This window comes from Salvia hispanica, chromosome 4 (genome assembly GCF_029641045.1).
Source record: "Salvia hispanica isolate PSC_SH4W2 chromosome 4, Shi_PSC_v1, whole genome shotgun sequence".
Classification (NCBI taxonomy): Eukaryota; Viridiplantae; Streptophyta; class Magnoliopsida; order Lamiales; family Lamiaceae; genus Salvia; species Salvia hispanica.
This window is the reverse complement of record NC_142695.1, coordinates 14,447,189-14,459,882: the sequence shown is the minus strand read 5'-3', so window position 1 is coordinate 14,459,882 and position 12,694 is coordinate 14,447,189. Positions and strand designations below refer to the sequence as shown.

The 12,694-nt window shown below is 37.1% G+C and overlaps 1 protein-coding gene across 2 annotated transcripts; it reads right to left on the bottom strand.

Moving 5' to 3' along the window:
* Window positions 1-410: 410 nt before the first annotated feature.
* LOC148927308 (putative disease resistance RPP13-like protein 3) lies at window positions 411-3,663 on the bottom strand. Of its 2 annotated transcripts, XM_089057277.1 has the most exons (3): window positions 3,165-3,663; window positions 1,445-2,763; window positions 1,225-1,364 (listed from the first exon to the last, which is right to left on the bottom strand). In XM_089057277.1, the coding sequence occupies exons 1-3, from the start codon at window positions 3,561-3,563 to the stop codon at window positions 1,361-1,363; spliced, it is 1,722 nt and encodes a 573-aa protein (XP_088913403.1). In that variant the 5' UTR covers window positions 3,564-3,663; the 3' UTR covers window positions 1,225-1,360. The 2 variants fall into 2 exon arrangements, with proteins under 2 accessions (XP_088913402.1, XP_088913403.1); XM_089057276.1 differs by having other exon boundaries at window positions 411-2,763; window positions 3,165-3,662.
* Between the last annotated feature and the right edge of the window lie 9,031 nt (window positions 3,664-12,694).

Sequence of the window (12,694 nt, the reverse complement as noted above, 5' to 3'; positions counted from 1 at the left end):
AAAAACCACGCTGAACAAAAACAGTGCTCGGTAATTATGAGATTATTTATTTCATATTTACCGTGTAAATATATCCTCAGGAAGTTTTTATCGAAAACAATTGTCGAGCACTTATACTCTCGGGAAATTAAATTACTGGTAAAATAGTCATCCACTCATCCAATTGACCGAACAACATTAGCGCTCGGTAACTGGCGAGCCAATTATTTTTTACATGTGTGGATTACTAAGCATTGTATGTATTCCGTAATCAAATCATTATTCTAAATAATCCTTTTAATTTTATTTTCTACTTAATTTTACGTTTCTACACCAAGTCATTGCATTGTGAAACACTTTTCTTCCTTAATGTCATATTCGCAAATCTTAGATGTACCGAATTAATAATATTAATTGATGTACATACATAGTAAGACAATACACACACCAGTTCATTGATGTAAACACACACAATACAACTTATAAACTAAGACAAACGCAAACAACTAATTATCAAGTCTCGAAAAATTTAAATATGCAGCAGTTATTGATTTGATTGTTCCACACTACTCATCCAGGATTCAGTCACGAAACTGTAAAGGTAATTAAATTTGCAAGATACCTGATTGAGCTTTTGTATCATCCAGGAGTTACAGAGAGCTTGAATGGGATCTTCGAACTAGCCTTTTCTTCTGCAATGTTCCTAGCGTAGGTAACAACAGATATATTAACACGACCTACTTCCAATATTTCGAGGCTCTTTAGGGTCCCTGGAAATTCATTGAGCTTTCTACAGTTCTTAAGCACAAGACGCCTTAGTTTAGGAAGAGAATCAGCTGTGGCCTCCCAAATAACTAAATCTGTTGTTGCAATGAGCAAGAACTGGAGACAAGGAAAGCCATCCTCCTCGACATTCCAGTACATTCCAGTGCATGCGTTGTCTTTCAACTTGAGAACCTCCAGGGTTTTAATCCTTGCCAAAGTAGACAAATGGCTCCATTTTAGGTATGTATTGGATAAAGTCAGCCACTTGAGACATGGTGGGAAACAGTCGGGCTCAGGAAGGCCTTGCAACGGATTTTTATATTGCATTTCCAGAAAGTCATTATTCACCAGCTTCAACTTTTCAAGGCATACCAAGTTTTCCAAGAATCTGTTTTCAAACATAGGTAGTAGTTTTCCTTGAACCCTTAATGTCTTCAGACAGTGAGCTGCTTTAGACACATCTTCCGTGAAAGATTCTGGTGACAGTGTAGTTAGTGTTTGAAGATTCTCACTAGCTTTACTTTTCCCTACTGGGGAGAGGATGATGGCCGCATTTGTTTTGACATGTCTCAGCCTCCATATATTTGCTTCCACTTTAATTGTATGTGATGTCGTGTCAACTACAAGAGTTTGCAAATTCCACTGCTCAGAAAGGAATTGTGGGAGATTTTGGAGACCATCAACGGACAAAGTGATGTACCTCAAATGCGCTAGTTGCGTGATCCTTGAAGGAAATGCATCAAGTCTAATAGATTTGGAATCCAAAACTCTGAGCAAGTTGCAGGCATCAAGGATAATTGATATGTAATTTGGATCTAAGTCGGCAAACTCTTTGTCGAATAAAAAGGAACGGACTGATGGTACATTTGGTACTTCCGAGAGTAAATCCCCAACATTTGAATGGACACAAAGACGACGACCCTCTTTCATCTTACTTTTCTGTGCCCCTTCGATCACTTGGAACAAATTTTGTTCTAGAGCTTTGTCCATACAGAACGCATGTATCATGTCATGAACACGACATGTTTTAACCTCACCAATAGAATTTGTCTTATCAACCATCACTAGATTCCTGCTGATAAGATCGTACAAATTCTGGTTAGCAGATTCCTCCAAGCTCTGATTTCCCTTAGCTCGTACAAATCCTTCTGCAATCCACAAACGGGTCAATTTCCAGGCGGATATCTCATGACCTTTAGGAAACACCCCCATGTATAGAAAACATTCCTTCAAGTCATCAGGCAATCCACTATAAATCAGTTTTGCCACATCAGATATGCTCCTTTTGTTATGCAAAAACAACTTCTCATTTGCAAACACTTTCTGCCATTCCAATTTGATTGCACCTACACCACGTGGTTCCATTATTTGACCAGCAAGAACTCCTCCAACTACCACTATCTGCAGAGGCAGCCCACCACACTTGTCTGCTATTTGTTGCCCAATTCCCTCCAACTCTGGAGGGCAATCTTCCATATTTCCAAACACCTCTAATTGCAGAAGCTTCCAACTTTCATCTGAAGTTAGGAAACGCATCTTGTGGGCAGGATTTCCAACACAACCAGCGCCAACATAGTTGTCACAACTAGTTATCAAGACTTTACTCCTTCCATTATTATAAGGCAATATACTTTCTATGTGTTTCCAATCATCATAACTACACACATCATCCAAGAATAACAAGAACTTTTCTTTCTCCAAACATGCCCGAACGATGTTGATTAACTCTTGTTCCCTTGTGCCGGACATGTCTATGCTAGAAAACGTTTTCAAAATATTGAGATACACATCCCTATAGTTTGAATGTGGAGAAACATGAATCCAGATGCGAATTGGGTATTCATAAGCAATTCTCTCATTCTCGTAAATCCTCCGAGCCAATGTTGTCTTCCCTAACCCACGCATACCAATGATGGAGATAACATCAAGCTTCTCTTTTGATTTTGTAAGATAGCCAATCATGGTGTCTTCCTCATCTTCCAGAGCTATAAGTACTTCATCACCCATGACTGGTCGTAACTGTGTAAATACAGTGATACTTAATATTTAGCCCATGTTGAAGAAATTAGAATAATAGGCTACATAAACATAGTACGACCATGGAAGGGAAAAGGAAAACTGATCAAGAATATAACTTTATATATACATAGATTTAAACTAAACAAATCTCTGCTACTTAAAGTAATTCAGAACAGAAGAATGAAATTGTTAAAAAAAATCGGATTGAGGCCCTGAACTGAAGCTCCCCTATTATTCAATTATTTCCGCAGAATTCCACCAAATCAGAGTAGTATTCCGCTAAAAGATATGCATAAACTTCATTCTAATAACAAGAAAACAGGCATTCCCAGCGAAATGGGTGAAATCCTTAAAAATAATACTCCATAGTTGAAATTCGATTTGATGATAGTATGATTTACCGTTTGGACTATAGTCTGTCGCTGGTCCATGATACGTGGCCTAGACATGTAGGCATCTGCTAGGTCCATGAGATTGCCCAATCTGAGCTCCTTGCTCTTTTCCGCTATGATATGGACGCCATTTTGATGTTGGGGCAATAAATTCAAGCTCCCGCTGGCAACCGCATCGGTCAAGAAAGAGTCGATGGCGTCTTCTAACTCGTAAATAAGCTTCTTGACACTTTTATCTAACGGGGTCTCATCATTGCTAGAATTCATCGCCGCAGCTACAGCCGTCAGCAAATCTAGATCCATTATCAGCCAACGAAGCTCATTTTCTGCTCCCTTGATGAGTTCCGAATGAAATTCTAGTAGCTGTGACACGTTTCTCGCAAGGAATCTCGCTGAAGTTACCGCCATTAGACGGATGCATCAAGAGATCTCAATTTTGAAGATAGATGAGGTTTGGTTTGACTTGCTATCATGTGGTAGGTCGGAGACGTCTTTCAGCAAAGTTTATTAAAGTATATTGTCTCAATATAATACTCCTAATAAAGTTTGCACTATTTGGATTTTTCCCATAAATTTACTGAATTGTGCTACTTTCTCTGGGTAAGCTCATCTCGCGTCTAATGTGCAGTATTAAAATAATACAGGCAGTGATAAATTAACAAAAATTGTATGTACAAAGTTGGACATTTTAGATATTACATGCAAAATAAAATTACAATTATTAACTAATTTGTTGTATTACATAATTACCCTCCTATACTAATTTAGGAAAGCGTTTTCCTTCATCAACGCTTATATATTTAGGAATTGATTTACTACATAATCAATGGCATAGTTTGTAATCAATTATGTTGAATCGATCTATTCAATTAGGTAGATAATATTAGTTGCATAATTTCTTCTTCCATTAACAACAAAAAGGATATTTCTTCATTCCATTTCCTCTAAATTTAAACTCTCCCATACAAACTAACTTATCTTTTAAATTAACTTCTGTATTTCATTATTTTATCATTAAATCAATTTTACAATTCTAAACTTATAAAAATGACTACCTACATATATAAGTACTTTTTTAATATTATCATCTAATAAAATAAAAAATAATAATAATCATTCACATTCAATTATTTCATTATTAAATCATATTTAAATATCTAAGTTATAACGACTACAAGTATATACAACTAAAAATCTTATTGTTATCATCTAACTAAATAATCGTAGTCGTTCACGTCCATATACTTTATTAATAAATAATCTTTAAAATTCTAAAATATAAAATTAACTAATGTAATAATTTCTTTGTGTATCATCCAAAATAACAATTATAGTCATCCACATCCGATTATTTTATGAATATAGAATTCTTAAAATCTTAAGTTACAAATGACTACATACATATTTTTAATTGTTTTCTTAGTGTTATCATCCAATTAAATACAAAATAATAATAGTCATTCACATCCAATTATTTCATTATTAAATCATCTTAAAAATTATAAGTTAATAAAAGCAAAATCATGTGTATATAATTAATTTCTTAGTGTTATCATCGAACTAAATAATCGTAGTCATTCCATCTAAATATTTTATTAATAAACAATCTTTAAAATTTCAAACTATAAAAGCAACTACCGTGTATATAATAATTTCTTAGTATTGTCATCCAAAGAAATAATTATAGTCATTCACATCCAATTATTTTATTATTAAATAATTCTTAAAATTATAAATTATAAAAATGACTACACGCATATAAGATTAATTTCTTAGTATTATCCTCCAATAAATTAAAAAATAGTAATGTCCATTCGCATCCAATAATTTTATATTAACTCATCTTTACAATTCTAAGTTACAAAAACGATTATATATGTATATAATTAATATCTTAGTGTTATCATTCAACGAACTACAAAATAATTATAGCGGTTCGCATCCAATTATTTTATTATTAAACTATCTTTAAATTCTAAGTTATAAAAAGCACCACTACGTATGTATATAATTAAAGTCGTAGAGTTATCATAGTCGGTCGAATCCAATTATTTTATTTAATTCTTAAAATTCTAAAGTATAAAATGAGTATATACATGCATACTTAATTTCGTAATACTTACATCACACAAAATAAATATAGGCATTTACAAACTTTTTTAGTCTTAATTATATTATTCCTATAAATTAGAATTAACATTATTATAGTAATGTAATATCACAAGTCATGTTGGAGACTTGGAGTCTGGGATACCCATTTTCTCTTTTTAACTTATACTAGTACTATTTTTTTCGTGTAAATTTACATACGAAATTAATTTAAATTAAAAGTAACTTTGTTTTGTTTTCATTTGTTTGCTTTTGTTATATTCTTATCATTTTGTAAATTTTAATGTTAACAAGTGGGAAATTATTTATTTTATGTTTCGTTCTTTTCATAAATTTATAATAAAAAAATAATATTTTTGGTTTTTGGTTTTTTCATAAATTTCTGTAAAAATTTAATTTGTAATTATTGAATAATAATATTCACATTTAATTTTAAAGTTGTTTGAGTGCAATCTAAGAATAAGAAACAATTACCTAATATGATTCCACGCTAAATAAAAACACCAAATACATAGGATTAAAATGGTCGAGCAAACCTAATGCATTACTATTTTCATATTTTTTGTTGCTAGTGATCTTCCATATTTTCAAATTTTCCATATATAGTCTATGTAATTTAATAGTGATTTAACTTTACAAATATAACAAAAGGGTAACAGGACAGATTTATGTGTATTGGGCCCACATATTTTAATTTCAAATCCTCCATTCAGTGTTCAAGATATAACTCAAGTTTTAACATTTGAAATTTAAAAATTAATTCATAATTTCTAATTCAGACAGTGGGTTGACTAAAATAGCCTCCACTTTCCTCAACCTCCGTCCAGTGCCGCCACGGAGAAGCTACACAAGCGGTACCGCGCCGACAACCAGAGATCCGCCGCCCGTGGGCCCACTTCCATCAAATGCACTCCATGGAGTAGGGCACCGACACCCCCACCCCCCTCCGTCCTCCTCATCGAAGAAGAAGAGCACAACACCAAGAGCAACAGTGTCAAATGCCGCATCAAAAATCTCTACAACCGCCACGCCAATCCGAACAGCGCCTCCAAGCCCGGGGTCCGGATCAAGATGCCTGGCGCGGCGGCAAATGCTCCAAACTACCCTTGCGCTAGAATAATCCACAACTTCTCTTTATTCTTCTCCGTGCTGAGCTCCTGCGAGGGCACCACGAGGAACCCCAACGCGGACGGAGAGGAGCTCGCAGAGCTGGTGTCGGAGGGCTCCGGCGCTGGTTGCTTGAGCAACGTGGTGAATTTGGATTTTTTCTTTGCCGTCGCCGCTTCTAATGGCTTGACGGCAGCCGAAAATGATAATGAAGGGAAAAATGAAAAATGACAGGGCAAAAAAGTAAATTCCTCTCCAATTCTGAACAGCACATCCAGTTTCAAATACCACCTCATGGTCAAGATTTCATTTTCTCTCTTTCTTGAAGGAACAGTGCGGGCCTTTGATGTATTCTAGGGCTTGCAAGAGATTAATATAGGAAACTGAACACCAGAAATTCCCCATAATTGACCCTTATTCTTGCTATTTCTAGGAAACTGAACAGGCCCTAAGTATTACTCCCTCCGTCCGCGAATAAGAGTCCCGTTTTTCCATTTTAGTCCGTCCGCGAATAGGAGTCTCGGTTCATAATTACCATAAATGGTAAAGAAGCCCCACATCCCACCAACTCATTCCACTCACATATTATTTAAAACTAATATATATAAGTGGGACCTCTATTCCACTAACTTTCTTCCACCCACTTTTCTTAACATTTATTAAAACCCGTGTCGGAATGGAATGAGACTCCTATTCGCGGACGGAGGGAGTATTTACTTAACTTTTTTATTATGATATGTCTAATAGTAGGGCTGTTGTGCTACAATAGAGGATGCCACCCTACTTTCTCACCAGGGGTCAAACATGAAATCTGAATGGTCTAGATGGATTTTTTATCCTAATATGGAGATATTCTTGATGCATTGTTTTTTCAAAGAGAGAACATGTTCTTTTGGGTCTTCCAATATGGATTAATATCTAGAGTGTAATCAATTGCTAACTTTTTTAAGTTGCTAACTTGCTAACTCATCAATGCAGTGTATTAAAAATGTCAACACGATGACATTAATATCAACACATAATTTTGTTGAACTTCAATTTAATATATTGATATTATAGCGTATATATTACATACAATTTTGGTACTTATTGTAGTAGAAAATGGGAGCTACTTTGACATATAGGATCTTTTTTATTTTTTTTCATACATCTGAAATAGATCATCTGTCTGATTTTCCTTAGGCAGTATTTATGCTTGCGGTTGGCTTCTTCCAACTACCGAATGACATGCCAAAGCCTGTCTGGCGCTATCCTTTGTCATACATAAGTTTTCACTTCTGGGCTATATAGGTAATGCAAAATCAATCAATGCACGAATCATCAAAATTACGTACTCCATCAATTCAAAATAAGAACTTTTGATGAGATACAAATTTTAATGCACAACTGATAGAAAAATGAAATTAAAATAATTGATGAACTCTAAAGCTTCATGTTGAGGCATTGGAAAAAAAAATGAAATTAAAATAATTAAAATAATTACGTACTCCGTCCCTTCAATTAATGCACAACTGCCGACACAAATCCAGCCCAATTTGAATGCACTCTAAAGCTTCATGTTGAGGCATTGGAGAAAGTGATGATGTTTTTAGAAATCCATCCTCCTCCCCGTATTCCATCAATGCATCTTCCTCCGCATAGAGTTTTCCAGTCTGCCTCGTAGTAGCAGATTTCAGTTTCTCCTCTACTGATACTATAGGAGCGTCCTCTGCCATGAGCCGATCAACAGAATCCATGGGCTGAATACCACCATCATTGCTTTTATCGTCCTCAAGCATCACCGTATCGAAATTCCGAGGGCAAGTGGCAGCAACTTCATCAGGAGTGAACTCATTCATGGATTTCAAACTTCCATAAACTGCATCTATGTTAAGGATGTCGATGCGGCGGTCGGTTGCATCAAGTTGAGCCTCTATCCTGTTGCACGCCTCCAATAGTTGATCAAGTGATGCACTTTTTATTAGCACTAAAAATACCTGCAAGTATACAGGGTAGATCTAGTATAGCTAAAGGTCAGTACCGGGATATCGAACACGGGGAATAAATTTACAAACTGTCTACCACGTACTAAGTCTCAAATACTATTTGGACACACAATTGAGATTTGATTAAACTAAGAAAAACAGAAAATAAAAGCAAGTAAAGAAAACAATTAAATGAGAACAGTGAAACAACTTCACACAACTTCACAGTTCGCAGTTAACGTGGTTTGAGAAAGCAGATGAGACAAGGGAGTCCTAGGGTAGTGATTTCATCAACTCATTAGTAATTCTAACTATTTAGTTCTATGTTCATTCGACTCAAGCTCTACTAGGAGTTATTCCTATCGTGTATCAACACTCATGTCACAAATATTGCATTGACACATAAAATATAAACCAATCAAAGTCATCACCGATAAGAGATTAACAATCATCAAAGTAACAACCAAGCAGTTAAATATAAACCAAGGAATAATTAAAGTAAAACGAGTTCTGAACATTAAACAAAATAAAAAGAACTACATAGAGTCAATTACTTTCATCCCCTAGGACTCTATAAATTTAGCTATCCATAGACAGCTAATATAAATAAATATAAGCAAAATAAGACATGTTCAATCTAACAAAAACTAGATAAAATCCGAAAGAATTAATCTTGCTCTTGCTTGATCTCCCTTGAATTTTATGCTCCTTGTAGAAGATGGAGGAATTTATGTGTAAGGTAGGGGATGGAATTAAGGCTCGAAGATTGGTGAATAAGATGAATTAGGTTATGGGGTATTTATATGCTTGAAAAGGATTTAAATTTGGTAATAAGTGTCCTCCAAGCATTAGGAAATATGTAATTTTCGTTCCCCACAGTAGAAGGAAAAGATTTGGCTTCACAAGGTAAGATCTTCTTTCCTTCTTCAATTTTCCGCCTAGACTGCAGCTGGCAGCTTTACGCGACTTTGGTAGAACGGTCATAACTCTCTCCACAGAACTCCGATTAGGGTGATTCTTATACCATCTTAAAGCTCTTTTCAAGACAAAGACAATGGTGTGTAGAACGACCCGATCGGACTTTTGGATCGCCGGAAAATTGAGTTTGAAGACAGCTATCGCGCGCTGCATTTTTGTGGCGGGCCGCCGCACCTTGGCCGGCGGTCGCCGGGCGCAGTCCAGTAGCTTCTGACTCCTTGTGGCGGTCGCCACGCACTTCCCGGCGGTCGCAGGGCGTGTCTTTGTCACCCTGAGCGCCGGCGGTCGCCAGAAGTGTTGCGGCGATCGCCGGAGAAGCTCCAGATTTCCTATTTCGTGTTTTTACTCCCTTTTTAGGCTCAAATATGCACATTTCTCACAAAACATGTCAAAATACCAAAATAGATAAAAATGCAACTTTGACATTAAAAACGGACCAAATAATGGCCTTAAAACCGTGCAAAATCCGAGCGTATCATCAAGCATTGCTTGAATCGAGTTCACTGTTGTGGAGGCTAAATGAGGTTGCAAAGGCACGGCCTGCTTGTATGCCGAGACCTTGTGGAGGGGTTGTCCTGGTGTGTCCCAGTAGGCTGGTGGGTCCCAGCTGTAGGACGCCGGCTAGGCGGTGGTGGCGAATACATATCGCTTGTATAACGGTGATTGCTGATATGTGTTGGTCTGACGCAGCCATGGTGGGTCCCAACTAGTGGGCTGTCGGAACTGGTAGGGGTGACGCTGCTGGTGCCCGTCCGGCTACTGGTAGGGCAGCGGCTGTCGGTGGTATTTCCAATCTTGTGGATCGGCTGGTTGATGATCGGACGACAGCGGCTCCTCCAGCCATGGGTGGTGCCTGGCGGTTGTATATTGTTGATGTCCAAAGGACCTCGTTAGAATCATAGATGGAGAGTAAGATGATGATTTCCGTCGTGGAGGCGGCGATTGTGGAGGATGAGCACGAGATGAAAGCACCAATTTGTTAAGGATGAAGTTCCTTAACTTGAATAATTCGCGTCGAACGTCGCGGGAGCTGTTGCCCGACGATCACTCCGGCGTCAAATTTAGGGATAACGATCACTCTGGCGTCAAATTTAGGGATAAACGGTAGTCGCAGGAGCTTTGCCCGTCATCAAACCAATCAAGAAAGTAAAATACGATAAAAGGAAAATAAGATGATTTGATATTTTCTTGAATGATTGAGAAGAATACAACGTTTCCTATTTATAAGATTACTCTGACTTAGGGAACAAGAAACAAAGATACTGAGAATATATGAAAAGATATGCTAAATTAATAATGTATGAAATAATAGAGATATGGGGATATTCTATGGATATATCCGTATCATATTGTTAGTAGGAAATGAATCTCAACTTATTCTAAAGATGCATAATTTTAAAGGCCAAACTAAAATATGGAGTAAATAATTAATTTATTATATTTAACAGACAAGGGGGAGTATAATGTACTTATATGATATGTCGCTTAATGCAGGGATGTGGTTCGTATTCGAAGAAGATGAAAAACTACCGAAGGCTTTGAGATATAACTCCAAGAAACTCACACAAATTGAAGAATAAGAGACAACAGTTTACGTGGTTCGGCCTTAGTGACCTACGTCCACGGAGGAAAACGATCACACTGTATTATTACTCTCAAGAATGTAACAGAGATTTTACAAGATGAAGATGAAGACACACACTCAAGCTATGCTCTCGTTTACAAAGAAACTCTCAAGCTATATGCCTCACAAAGATAGTGTGTGATGAAGATTATGAATCTAACTAACTCCAGTTGTGCATACTTGTGTATTTATACACCACCCGTGGTCCCCAACGGCTATATTCCCGAGCCAACCCGCTCCCTAACCGCTTTAACCGAATATGTTCCCAGCTCAACCTATAGTAGATTCATACTTTCACTTCAATAGTTGCTTCCATCTTTAACAAATCTCCACCTATGGGAGAAAACTAAATAAGTGTCGATCACTTCCTCTAACTCCACATATTCACCTTCTAACCAAGCCAATCAGTTCCAAGCAATGTATGAGCTTAGAACTAGGAACTGCCTTAGTTAACATGTCTGATGCATTCTCCTCTGTCCCAACTTTCTCAACCTTCACTTACCCTTACTCACCCCATCCCTAATGAAATGAAGTCTAACATCCACATGCTTACTCTTTCATGGAATGTCTGACGTTTAGTCAAACAGATCACACTAGAACTATCACACTTTATCTCCACAGCCTGTTGATTTATCCCTAGATCACCCAGAATACCCTTCAGCCAAAAACTTTCTTTAACTACTTCAGCCAAAGCTATATACTCTGCCTCCGTTGTTGAAAGTGCTACCACAGATTGTAAACAAACTTCCAACTAAATGCTGGTCCATAGAGATTAAATACATACCCTGACTGAGATTTCCTTGTGTCATAGCTAACTGCATAATCTGAGTCTGTGAACCCCATTAGCTCATCTCCTTGTGACTCCACCTGCTTCTTGAAAAGGATTCCATAATCAGTGGTCCTTCTCAAATATCTCAGGAGCCATTTGAGTGCATGCCAATGCTCAATCCCTGGGTCAGCCATGTATCTGCTTACTACACTTATCCCATGGCTCAAGTCTAGCCTTGTACACACCATGGAATACATAATACTTCCAATGATACTTGCATCTAGGATTTTGCCAATTTCCTTTCTCTCTTCCTCAGTTTTGGGACAGTGTTCCTTTGAGAGCTTGAATTGCTGGGCAAGGGGTATACTTACTGTCTTTGACCCCTCCATCTGGAATCTCCTTAACACCTTTTCCAGATAGTCCTTTTAGGTTAGAAACAAGGTCCCATTCTTTCTCTCTCTGATGATATCCATCCCTAAGATCCTCCTTGCATTGCTAAGATCCTTTACTTCAAAACTAGACTACAGTTGCTCCTTCAATGCTGAAATCTCCTTCAAATCCTCAGCTGCTATTAACATATCATCTACATATAGAAGTAGATATGCTCTGATCTTGCCTTCTTCTCTTTTGATGTACACACAATCATCATAGCTGGATTTTACAAAACCAATCTTCAGCATGCATGTACTGATCAATTTGAGGTACCACTGTCTTGAACTCTGCTTCAGACCATATAAGCTCTTTTTTAGCTGACAAACCTTCTCTTCTTCACCCTTCTTGATAAATCCTTCTGGCTGCTCCATGAAAAAAGTCTCCTCAAGATCCTCATTCAGGAATGCAGTCTTCACATCCAACTGATGAAGCTCCCACTCTTTCTAAACAATAATAGCCAGTAGGATCCTTATTGAGTTGTGCTTCACAACCGGGGAAATCACTTCATTGTAGTCTATCCCTTCAATCTGATTGTATCCCTTTGCAACTAAGCTTG